Source organism: Salvia splendens, chromosome 21 (genome assembly GCF_004379255.2).
Source record: "Salvia splendens isolate huo1 chromosome 21, SspV2, whole genome shotgun sequence".
Taxonomy (NCBI): domain Eukaryota; kingdom Viridiplantae; phylum Streptophyta; class Magnoliopsida; order Lamiales; family Lamiaceae; genus Salvia; species Salvia splendens.
Window position 1 is genome coordinate 2,686,858 of NC_056052.1, and position 13,342 is coordinate 2,700,199.

At 32.8% G+C, this 13,342-nt stretch overlaps 1 protein-coding gene across 2 annotated transcripts; it reads left to right on the top strand.

Moving 5' to 3' along the window:
- The first annotated feature begins 11,287 nt into the window (after positions 1-11,287).
- On the top strand, positions 11,288-12,804 carry LOC121783584 (photosynthetic NDH subunit of lumenal location 4, chloroplastic-like). Of its 2 annotated transcripts, none has more exons than XM_042181700.1 (3): positions 11,288-11,631; positions 12,244-12,336; positions 12,411-12,804. In XM_042181700.1, exons 1-3 carry the CDS (start codon positions 11,344-11,346, stop codon positions 12,621-12,623), a joined length of 594 nt encoding a protein of 197 aa, XP_042037634.1. In that variant the 5' UTR covers positions 11,288-11,343; the 3' UTR covers positions 12,624-12,804. The 2 variants fall into 2 exon arrangements, with proteins under 2 accessions (XP_042037634.1, XP_042037633.1); XM_042181699.1 differs by having other exon boundaries at positions 11,295-11,655; positions 12,411-12,777.
- The last annotated feature ends 538 nt before the right edge of the window (positions 12,805-13,342 follow it).

The window sequence follows — 13,342 nt, forward strand, 5'->3', positions numbered from 1 at the left end:
CAAGTAAAACCAGGATCCCTTTCTCTTAAACTGAAAGAAATTAAGGATTGCCCTCAGAGACAGATCCTTTCCTAGTCTACGCAGCTCGGCAGCAAAGGCCGATAAGTGCCTCCAAGAATTTGGAGTCACCTGACCTAAAGGAAGTTGAAAAAAATCAAGAAGCTCTACAAAGGCAGGGGGAAGAGGGAAACGAAGCCCGCATTCTAAGCAGGCTTCGTAAACGGTGGCATAACCCTCCGGCGGCGAGTTAGCCCTATGAATGTCGTCGGGAATCACCACTAACCCCCCAGGAAGAAAATATTTTCCGTGTAAGGATATCACAGTATCCTTACTCAAAATGCTGTGGAAATATTCTACCGTCTTCTCCCCGGACCTTTTCCGGCCAGAAGACCCCTTACCCCCCTTCCTACCACTACCTGATTCAGAAACAGATTCAGAAGAAGAAGACATGATTCTTACTCTTTGATGGTCGAAAGTCTCTGAAGAAATTCTTGAAGAAGCGGAAGAAAATTTTACGAAAAAGAGAGAGAATACAGAAGAAATAATCGCAAAAGTATTCCAATGATGAAGAGAGGAAATATTTATCAGATTCGCAAAGGCATTTCAAATTCGTCGCACCGTTTCAAATCCCACTTTTTCTGGATTCTCTGGCCGGATTCGCTGTCACATTTAATGCAGACACGTGCAGAGCACGCCTCCTGACCCCCTTACAAAATGCCGAAGTGATTTACTTCGCTTTTCGGGGGGGGGTGGTGATGGGATACGAACTAAACAACTAAACCCTAATTGCGAGCCCAATAGCAGTGACGACCCATCAGCCCAAAACCCAAGAAAGAGTATCAGTTCGGCACAACCAAAGAGTTCGGTCACAGCCTATAGCTCGGTAGTATCAGTTCGGCACAACCAAAGAGTTCGGTCACAGCCTATAGCTCGGTAAAAGCCGACCAATCGAGCTCAACTCTCAGATCGGCAAAAGCTGATCGGCAAAGTCCAGCAGTTCGGTCTCAGTATTCGACCGAACAAGGAGATAGTGGACCCCTGCAGGATCTCCACGACCTACACGATCTCCACGACCTCTATACCCACGATCTATTTAGTGGTATTAAGCAGTTATCAACCCCCCTACCAGGGCTGCAAACCACGATCTTAGTTCGAATTGTATAAATAGAACTGAGATCAGATAGACAAGGGTTAAGCTCTCTAGATCCCAAATCTTATAGCAAATCAGTATTGTAATCTGTAAGCGAGACCAAGCAATACAAATTTGCCCTCTCTTCTTCCCGTGGACGTAGATTTACCTCAGTAAATCGAACCACGTAATTTTCCGTGTTGTGATCGTTTATTACTTGCATTTATTCCCATCAAAGATTCGCGAAATCATCAGACACAGTTTATTATATACTATAAGAACTTGTAAAAAAATAAGAGATACTACTTAGTAATATTTTTGGTCAATCCCGAATTCAAAAAATGTGGATTATTAGTTGTAACTGACGCATTATTAGCTTTATTCTTATCTAACCATTAGTTGTAACTGACGCATTTTATTTTACGGCTTGAATTCTGGCTGTCGTATTTCGAAACTAACTTTACTGTTTTATATTAAAAAAAATCAATTTTTGGCCACTTATAACTAAATATAGTATACGGGAAATTTTTCTCAACGAAGAGAACTTACTTTCCCCAAAATTACGAAATATTTTGAAATTTGAAATCGTCAAATTCATTGTTTGATTTGTCCTTCGTACCTAATAGTGATACTTATAACATTCATTTTGTGACTAAGGTAATATATCATTTTTTTATTTTAGAATAGATTCAAAATAAATTATTTAATTTTTTTCATTAGATATAAGCAAGTCCTACACTGTATTTCACTAAATTATTAAAATTTCATGATAAAATTAAACCACTAGAGAGCGCATAAGAGAAGCTACGTTTATTTCGAATCATACTCGATTTAATGAGTATAGAGCTACGTTTAAAATTTTGCTTTCACATATAAAATCAATAATTGCAAATAATGTGCATAAAGCTTTTCAGGAATATAGATTAACACCTAATAGGAATTTATCATGAGAAATAGAAAAATACTTATGGAAAAGTTTATCGCTTTTTAGTAGATTCAAGTTTTTATCTTGTGTTCTATACTTCTATAGGATGTAAAATATTATCTCATCAATAATATTCTTTGTTTTAAAAGTGTATAATTGAAGTGAAAAGAAAATAAAAGGGGCCGACCTAAAGTATTTCACAAGTATGGAGCACAAGTATGCAGAAATTTATTTCCATTTCAAATATACGAAAATAATATAAATATAAATTATAACATATTAATCTAACATATTAATTAAATGCATTAATTCTAACTTAAACTATAAATAGTGTAAGGAGTTTGTGACGAGCCGAAAAGCAAAAGTGCAAGTAGCATGGGACGGAGGGAGTATATTTTCCTCTTTTTTCTATCAAAGAGAACGATCCTCTAAAATCACATAGAAGAGTTACAAGTTTATAGGAAATGACTTGAGCAATATGGGATGAATGTATTACCTCCATTCTATGCAAATTTAGTAAATAAAGAGAAGAAATGTGAAAAAAATAGTTAGAATATTAAGGTAATTATTTTTTGTGGACATTCCATAATTTAAAAGTATACTATTATGGAGTAATTCTTATGGAAGCAGTATTAGCTCTTTCTTATCTAAGCACTAAGGAGGTGTCCGGTTTGCAAGACTGTATCCCAAATTAAATATGTAGTGTGTTTAGTTCATGAGATTAAATCTCACAACTCAATCCTAGATGGATAATCATGGGATAATTAGTCATAGCTAACCCCCTATGACTAATCACAACTCAATCCTAAATTATATCTTGGTATTATTTTATCTAGCAAACTGAACACCACTGGTTACTACATGACAATGAATGGAGAAATTTTAATCGAGGTGCCATTTGAGTCTAAATATAGTACTATATGACATAAAATCCCAACCATTTTATTGACTTCAATAATAAACATGAACGAACTATTTTGTATTATGTTCCCAAAATTGCTAAATAATTTTAAAATTTCAAATACCTTAATAGTTAAAAATATCAACCATTTTTTTGGTAAAAAATCTTACTTCACTAAAATTTTAAACTCTCATCTCATAGTAAAACTTGCATAATAACTTTGGTAGGTGTTGACAATGCGTGCAGCCATTGATATGCATTAATTACATGAATTAATATATTAATTATGATGGTTAAGTTTTACCTAATCCAGTGTTAAATAGGGTGATTAATCAATTTCCTTTAAGTGATATGCACGAACTAATGAGTATAGAGCTACATCTAAAATTTCGTTAACAAATAAAATCATCAAATTGCAAATAATATGCTTCAAAATTTTCCATAATAATAATAGTATAGATTAACACAAAAAATTAGCTGCAAGAGTAGCAATTGTCAAGTGTTCATCAGGATCAAGTATATGTCACACACATAAAACTATATGTCACACAATTTAGTAAAATATGAGAATGTGATTAATTTTTGTAACATGTGGATTGTATAATTAAATTCTTTTGACATCTACAAGAGTAGCAATTGTCAAGTGTTCATCAGGATCAAGTATTTATGATCATTTCTTAGAAGAAACCACTTAACCAATCATTATTAACAATAGGGAAAATGTTCATCACATTGTATGATTTGACTTAGTTCTTTTTTGTTTATTTTCAGCAAATTTTCCTCTTTGACTAATAGATTTGTTCTATCACATTCATTAATAGGAATGGTCAAATGATATGGTAGGAGGCCTTTATGCCTTTGACTTTCTTCTTTAGTGAGTTTGAATAAAATATTTGTTCTTATGTTGATTTAATTTTTTCTCTCTTATCTCCATTTTGACTTGCTTCTGTACTTTAGTTAATTTTAGACTATATGCATTTTATTTGTATAACAAATTCACTATGATTTCCCAAATAAATTTATGTAGCGAGGGCATAACCGCATATCTAAATACTATTATTATAGTAATTTGTGTGAAATAATGTACATTCATTATTATATTGTTGTAAATTTCATGTTAAAATACTGTAAATTCAGTGTTATGATTTTGTGTATTTGTGAATCTTTTATGAAAGCTATCATTTTCATTTTAATTGAACTTCTAAAATATTTTAAATTTTGAATTCCATTTAACTCTCTTTATTTAAATTTTTTTCTCATATACAAAATGTCAAATTAAAGATAATTTTATAAAGATTCTACAAAATCCTAATTACATATTTCACGTTAAAGAAATTTATTACAACTTAAAATGTAATAAATTTTATAATACCATGTCACTATTAGCATGCCACTAACTAGACATTGTTTTTGCAATCTGTGGGTGTTAGATTTTATGCTAGTTATCTTGACTATCTTTTAACATTTTTTACCACTAAATTGTGTGGACGTTAGATTTTATGATAGTTATATTTGGTTATGTTTTACATTATTTAACATATTTTACCACTAAATTGAACTAAAATACAAGTAGTAATCATGAGTTGTTTATCTCGCCCACAGTTTTCTTCAACTTTATTCTCTAAACATGTGCTAATTTTTTCCAAATAGCTCAGCATATGAAGAAAAAGTGTGATATGAAGATTTGAACTGATTTATTTCAAATATAGGGAAAGTGTTTTAGTTTCTAAGTGATAGATACAAAATAAAAAAGAATAATAAAATAAGCCAAGTAGTCTCATCTCATTATCTCTATAAATTTAAATTAAAGCTATACTTATTCTAACCGACCTAAGCCACAATATTTGTCACAAATGACTTTCTATCTCTAGACCTTTATGAATCAGCATCACTTGTAATTTATACATACCTTATTTATTGCAAAATGATGAATTTTCATGTGACTCCAACTCCTTTCTAATTTACACTATAGAGCGTGTAACATTTTAATTTCTTGTTGAAAACTTATCCATACTAAATTTATAATACTATACATACCATTTACACAAATACAATGCGCTTAGCGTACACAGGAAACAATTTGGTAAAAATTATGCTTTAGTTGATTTAAATCACTAATATGAGCATTTGCATAATAATTTATATAAAATATAAATAAAATTTGAAAATTGTATTGAAGAAAATAATTAAATAAAAACAAGTTCGGTAGGGGTTCAGGTCCCTTGAGAATCATATTGGCGTCAGTCAATGTTTGTAAGCATCCCTGAGCATAGTTAACATTTAGTTTGTATTGACAAATTTTTATTCTAATTCGTTATCAGTTATTATTTGGATTCATCGGATTTAAAAGCTATATTTCGCATTTCGCGAATATAAAGCGGAACACATAGAACGAACCTTTCACATACGTGTATCGGACAATAACTAATCGTTAATGTACAATCGACAATATACCGACAAATAAAAAGAAATTGATTCGAAAAAATCCGATGTCCAATTTTTATTCTAACGTGTCATCAGTAACAATAACTAATCATTAATGTACAATCGACAAAATACCGACAAAAGAAAACAAATTGATTCGAAAAAAATCTATATCCCACTTTTTAAATTCTAATGCGTCATCAGTATTTATTCGGATCGCCGAATTTAAAACCTAAATTACACGCGTACGAAGTGGGACCCCGACCGTACAGTAATTAGCTCCTGACAGTACACCGACAAACAGAAAATAAACAGATTCGGAGAAATCTCTTACCCGTAATTGGACATTAATTACCGAAATGCCGGGAATGGAAAATTTGTAAAGACGTCGACACCGACTTTTTTTACGAGACTGGATTGACGCTAACCCGTCCAGTCAACACCCACGCAAGCCCTAGCGCGCCGAACCCGGGAATACCCTTAGTAATTAGTGTGTTTTTTTAACTACCCCTACTTTATTCATCAAAGATTCTCTCCCCCTCCTATAAATAGCACTTGTTACTACCCTAAATCATCACACCACTTCAAGCCATTTGCATCCTCCTTTGCCTCTAGCTTCCTCCTCTCCTTCAACCAGCTCTCTCTCCCTTTCACTCCTTCAATCTCCAAGGAAATGGGCCGCAAAATCGAAATGAAGAAGATCGTTGATGTTACCAAATGCCAGGTAACATTTTCAAAGCGTCGCAGCAGCCTAATGAAGAAGGCCAATGAAGTGGCCGTGTGTTGCGATGCTGATGTCGCTTTCATTGCATTTTCTCCTTCTGGCCGTGTCAGCAAATTTTCCAATCTAAAAAAGTATGTCTCTCTCTCTATATATATATATATATATGTCAAAGTAAGTAATTTATTTTACTGATTTTAGTTGATTTATGTAAAATTGTGACAGGATTGAAGATTTGCTATATCGGTATGTGAATCTGCCGGCGGACAAGAGATTGAGGTAATTAAACCACTTCTTTTTTCAATTTTTTTGTTTGATTTTCAATTTTTTCAAGTTTTAATTTTTCTTTGTGTGATTTCGTGCAATTTTTGGGTGCACAGCCACATAAGCAACGTGCAGGTATGTGTCTTTTTTCTCAAATTCAAGAATTTTGGTTTCAAATCTCAATTTATATGGTTAGGGTTTCTAATTAAATTAATTATTTATACAGCAAAAACTGGAGAAGGTTAACAATCTTAGCCATATCAATGGCGATTCCAGCAAGCTGCACTATCTTGATAAACAGTAATCTCTCTCTTTCTCTCTGCATAAAATGACAATTTTTAAAGCTAAGGTCACACTAAGAAATGAGGAGAATCTTTTTTTTTCATTGCAATAATGAATTTACATTAATGAATTCAGCCGGAAATTCAGATCTTGTGTGATTATGATGATTAACACGAGTTTATATCTTTAATTTTTTTTAATTAATTGATTAGGTTTTCTTTTGGTGGATGTGTTCCTAGATCTAAAATTGTAGATCTGTAAGATCCAACACTAAATTTAGCAATTTAATTTCTTCGATATTTAGTTGGTAGAGATGTGATTAATTGCTAACTAATTAACAATTCAAAATTAAGATCAATTTTTAACCATTAGATTAAGAGATCTAGTGGTTGATATAATGTCAAGTAGATTATATTTTAAATTTAAATAATTATTAAATAAAATTAAAGGGTATTAATGTGAATTCTCTCTTATTAAAATTATCTCAAAACTTTAAATTAACGTAACTCTCTCGATTTAAATTATTTTTTCGCAAAAAATGTATCAAATTAAAGATAATTTTAAAAGGATCCCAACGAAATCTCTATTTCATATGTTCCGACGATGTTCGGGTAATGAAATTTGATAATTTATATTTTAATTTTCATACATATTGATAAACAGATTTTATCAACAAATGTAAAAAGAAATCTCAATATAGTGTATGTAAAATCTCAATAAAACTGTGTTATATTTTCTTGTAATTGTGTTGATATACTCATGTCATATTGTAGATATTTATAATACACTATGTTGATATAAAAAAACCCACGAAAATTATCATATGATAACATAATGACGATATTACCCTTTTGTTGATATTTTGTCTACTATTTATTGAAATTTGTGAGCTTTAATCTCATCCACTCATTTCAAAATATAAGGGTGTAGATTTAGTCTTAATTTTAGATTATTGTGTTATAAGCATTAGAAGAGGGCCCTTAGTTGGTATACTTGATAAAGTTGTGGACTTTATGATTTTTAATTGTTGTTATTAGTTGAAATATAAGATATTTTTATGTATTTGTTGTTAAACTCACATAGCAAAAATGGAATATAATTAACCAAATTCAGTAGATTCCTAATTCGTTTGGTTAATTGCACATTATATTGTTTTCTATATTTCAATTTGGAAATATTACATTTTTCTAAGCCAAATATTTATATTTTTATGATTTTTATGCAGACATTACTTCTTACATATATTGTGATAATTTGTAACTAACTAGAACATTTTTTCCGTGGCATGATTCAATTTGAACTCTTTCGCGTCTGGAAATAAACAAAAATCAGAATTGAGGTACAAATATCTTCACTAATCTTTTTTTATTAAATAATAAATCAAATTTTGATGAAAGGATATCTTTACTTAGTTCTTTTATTGTCATTTCATCAGAATCTTGAGCTGCAAATCAAGAAAACCAATCTAGAATTGCAAATTCTAGAAACCGACATCAGGTATAATAGAATGTTTTAAAAGATTAAAATTGTTCCTAAAATACTAAATCTTGACTATAAATGAAATAAAAACATTGCTCTTACAATAAATTTGTAGGGACTATGAAATTGCCCCTGACCAAGAGCCTTCATTGCTCCAATTGTCTTGGTGTGAGAGAAACTTGACCCAATCTTTACAAAGGGTCATTGCCCGAAAGGTGAGTCCTTCATAGTATATACAATTATTCATTTATAAAATTTGTTAATTAATTTACAATTCTATATCATTACACTGCACAACATTATAAAACTAATGTACAAAAGTGTTGCACATATTTGCACTAACTTTTCTTCACATTTCTCAAAACTCGCACATCGAAATTAATTTGCAAGTATATGCACTATACAATAGTAATAGATTTATAGATGATCATTTCACTAATTTTGTTTCTTTGTTAATTTTAAATCTTACCTTGATTCTTGTAGATGGAGTTCACTTCTGCTAACAAGGGCAAGCAAGTGCCTGTAGCAGAAAACCCTAGCTCCAGCCAAGTCTTCAGGCAAAATGATCCTTGGAGTACTTGTCCTTCTAGGTAAACAATCATTGTATTTATTTTCCTTTGAATTTGATCATTTTAACTCTCTAGTCTACTTTTATAGTCCTAATATGTTAATGCACATGTTATTAATTTTGGTCGTTATTGTGCAGTGCCAGAGCTCGCGAAAGCATGTTCAATGACTTCCAAAGAAACGAGAACATGTTTTCAACGGATCTAAACAGAGCTCCGTTTCAACAATCCCCGTCACTCCATACTACTTCAGAGGTACAACATATATATTTAAGACATGAATTGATTAATAATTAACTAATTTTAATTTTGACATTTAAACAATTTCTTTCAATTTCTGTCACAGCATTGCATGACGGATCCACCGGTATTCCAATACCAAGATCCAAACAATGCTCAAGCAGTGAAGGTATATATACTACAACTTGACAGTTCAATGCGACATTATTATTATTATCATCATTATTATTATCATCATTATTATTATTATTATTGTGATTATGATTATTATTATTATTATTATCACAATATGTTTATAATTAGTTATTGAAAAAAATATATGCTTAAAAAATATATAAAAAAATTTGTTTGTGCAAGTTTAGTTACAATATTGTGTCATCTATGTGCACCTATGTTCCAATTTGTGCAACAAATATATTTGGTAATTTTTAATATAGTTATTTTTTTCCCAAATTAATTTGCAGCAATCACTGCCCATGGATCAACCCCTTCCCTTCTTCGACTTCAATGAGCCCGACAATGCCGATGCATACGATGGCGATGGCGATGGCGATGCCGATGCCGATGCATATGTAGGGCATCTTCTATAAGTGTATCTAATTTTATTATTTTTGGAAATTTTATGTTTGAATACATACAATAGTTAGTAACAAGACTTTATATTAAACTATTTTCAAATATCTCTTTGTAGGTGCCCTTTTCAGATTCTGTTCACATGTCCACTCTGGACCCAGGCGGCATCCAATTAGACCCTAGGTAAAATGATAAATTTTAATATCAAGGACTAATTTTTGTCTATTAGAAAATTTTCCTAAAGTTCTTGTGCAATATTTATTAAGGCCGAGCACGGGCGTGTCAACGACAAACCCTAGCACGTCGGAAGTCCCGCGGACCATCTTCGACGAGATGGGAATGTTGACGTCCGACTTGATGGGCAAATTTAGGCACATGGAAGAGGGCGAACAGGCCGAGAACACTATATTCACCTATGGCGACAATGTCGGGGATGAAAATAGTGTGGCTCTAGGAGGGACCACAAGCATGGACCAACAAGGTCCACCTTATGTGCCTCAACAGGAGGAGCCAAGTCAAGTGCCTGAATTTGACAACAGTCTTTTGGAGGTAATTAAATAGCAGAGACTACAATTTATCAAGAAAGAACGTTTCGGGCGGTTTCAGTTTAGGGTGTAGGGTTTCGGGTTTTAATTTAACTAATGCATTTTCCTTGCTTGTTCGAATTTTCAGGAAACTAGGGAAGATCAGACACAATGGGACATGAACCAACAAAAGAACAATGGTTTTTTGGAGTGGGATGATTTTCTCCTGGATGAAAATTTCAATTTTCATAATTTCCCCCCACCCTAAGAGACTCTAGCTAGGGTTCATTTTTCATTAGTGCATGGGCGTGATTGTAAATATACCTTGAGCATTATATGATAAAGGCACAATTAACATTTTTATGTTATTCATATGCATCTACTTTTATTGATGTGCTAGATTTGGTGTTTGTGTTCAAATTGCTTTATAAGTACTAAAATTAATCGGAGTGGCTCGCACGCATCTGCACACGTTTCATTCGACCGTCTCGGCTAGTCGCACCAATACTGCACATACGATGCGCCTCGGCCTCGGCTTGAATATAGCCGTTTTTAATTAATTTGAAAATTTAGTAGAAAATCGAATCTTTTACAATTTATTCCTTTTTTTACCATTGAAATCAATAGTTCTTTATCTTTTTTAACTTCATCCTTCTATAACAAAAACACGTCTAAGATGGATGTGGAACAATTGCAAATGCACTGCTGATTTCTCAATTGTCTCAGGATAAATTGGAACTCTCTTAATTTAGTAGTAGTCGTTTTTTTAAAATTTTTGTTGTGTAGTTTTTTATTCCATTATTTAATTTTTCATTTTTGATAAAACATTGTATTTGTATATTAATTTAATCAAGACACATATAAAATGAAAATGATTCAATATATAAAGCATTTCATCATTCACTTTGTAGTAAATCCGATTTTCTAATTTTCTCTATGACTTTAAAGTTGAGATCTATTAGAAATTAAAATTAAAATCATTTTAGTTGTTGTACTAAAAACAGTTCTATTTTCTAGGAGTATTATTTAAAATTTATGTGTCAATATTTAAAAACTAAATTAAATATAATTCTAATTTCCTACTAATATTTAAAATTATGCGTCAATATCTTCTTGCTTTACTAAAAATCATGTTGCATCTCGTTTATCATACCAAGTTGTTGTAGTACTAAAAACAGTTCTATTTTTGTTTTATTATACACAAAAAATAAGAAAATTCTTAAAATTTCTCAAAAAATAAAATTGAAAATATTAAAGCTTATCCCCATAACTTCCACAAATTGGAGATAGAATAGAGAGCTCCATTGAATCAGAAATGGCGGCAGCCTCTCAACTTACCATTCTCGCGCCGAAGCCTCGCTCCCCTCAGGCATTCAGGGCCACCGCTTCATGCTCCGCCGTCACTCCCGGCGGCGTCAAGAAGCAAATTATGGGCGTCGCCGCCGGCATTTTGGCAGCTTCGGTGGTGGCTTCTGCCGCTCCTCTTGAGGCCAACGCCACCCGGATTGAGTACTTCGCCACTGTCGCAGAGCCCTCGTGCGAGCTCAATTTTGTTCGGTCCGGGCTCGGATATTGCGACGTTGTTCTTGGCTCCGGCGAGGAGGTTCCGTTTGCTCAGCTCATCAATGTCAGTTTCCATATTTTAATTATTTTATTACTGAATTCTTACAAATATGAAGTAGAATAAATTAGAATTTAGGCGGACATAGAAAAAAATATTGATAGAGAATCTGTTTGATCCGTCCAATAGAAACTTCATTTGGATCTGTGTGCTAATAAAAATCTCATTTCACTTAATTAATAAATAAAAGTATGGCTTATATCCTTTACATTTTTCTATATATGTGCTCAGAAAAAATAAGACTTTTATTCGGAGAAGAACTGTGTGTATATTATACATTATATATTGAAATGTAAATGGTACTTTTATGAGATTTATTTATCAGATAAAGTAAAAGTCAAATGAGACATGCATCGATGAACATTCCAAAATAATAAACTAAGATATTTATTGAGTATTTTGTTTAATTATTTTTTTCATCCAGTTTCAGCCCTTTTTGATATTCCAACCTCTAGCAATTTGATCTTTATATGACCAATTTAGTAAGGAATAAACATAATTTTCACCAATCTCAACAAATTAGACACTAAAAGGGGGGGAATGAAGGGATTGGTAGGGACTTAAGCGCCTTCACTCACACGTGTTGATTGGTAGGTTCACTACACAGCGAGATTCGCTGACGGGATCGTGTTTGATAGCACTTACAAACGTGCTAGGCCGCTCACAATGCGGCTTGGCATGGGCAAGGTGCGCACTTCTCCCTTCTTCGCTTCTTCTTCATCACCACTGTAGTCGACATCATCATCGTCGTATATTTTCAGGTGATAAAAGGATTGGATCAAGGCATATTGGGAGGAGGAGGTGTGCCACCAATGCATGTAGGTGGCAAAAGGAAGCTTCAAATCCCTCCACAGTTAGCATATGGGCCTGAGCCAGCTGGCTGCTTCTCAGGAGACTGCAACATCCCTGCAAATGCTACACTTGTTTATGATGTCAACTTTGTTAATGTCTACTCTGGAAACAGAAAAGAGTGAGTCTACACCTCACCATTTTATGAGGTAATCTCCTTTTCTATTTCCAATGTGATGGGAAATGAAGTGAGGGAGTGTGATTGATTGGATGATACAAAATCAGAGCAAAAGAAGATCAACATTAGACTATGTAAATAGTCATTCCATCTTGACTTAACTGATGCATTTCATTTTGACACGGAAATTAAGAAATTGATGTTTAATGGGATACATGGAAAGATAGTTTTATGAATAGATGACGTGTCAGTTTCAGACATGTCTATAAGGGTATCCACAGTGGTGATAGCCCAGCAATAGCCCAGCCACAAACTCCTCCTGCCACATCATCAATACTAAAAATCCTCCTGCCACATCAGAAATAGCCCAGCCATAGCCCAGCCACATCATAAATAGCTCAGCCACATCAATAGCCACATCACTAATAACACAATATACGGAATTTAATTTACGAGACATATACGGGAAACATTAATAATACTATTTTAATTTTAAAAAAGTACAATAAATTTTAAAAAGTACTAAAATTTTAAAAAAGTACATTAATAATAAAAATTACATTAAAAAAAGTACATTTTACAAAATTACATAAATAAAAAAAACTAACTCCGAGCAGTCATCCGCGCCAATAACTCTTCAATTAAATCCTTTTGGAGTCGAATATGAGCTTCCGTTTGGCGCATGTCGGCATGTGCTTGGAGGAGGTCGGCTTCATCGTGAGGTAC

What these genes read in the sequence shown, in the direction of transcription:
- LOC121783584 (XM_042181699.1), top strand. Translation starts at nt 11,344, where the DNA reads ATGGCGGCAGCCTCTCAACTTACCATTCTCGCGCCGAAGCCTCGCTCC. An exon ending in CGTTTGCTCAGCTCATCAAT is followed by an intron (nt 11,656 to 12,243) that starts GTCAGTTTCCAT and finishes GTTGATTGGTAG; the next exon opens with GTTCACTACACAGCGAGATT. An exon ending in TGCGGCTTGGCATGGGCAAG is followed by an intron (nt 12,337 to 12,410) that starts GTGCGCACTTCT and finishes GTATATTTTCAG; the next exon opens with GTGATAAAAGGATTGGATCA.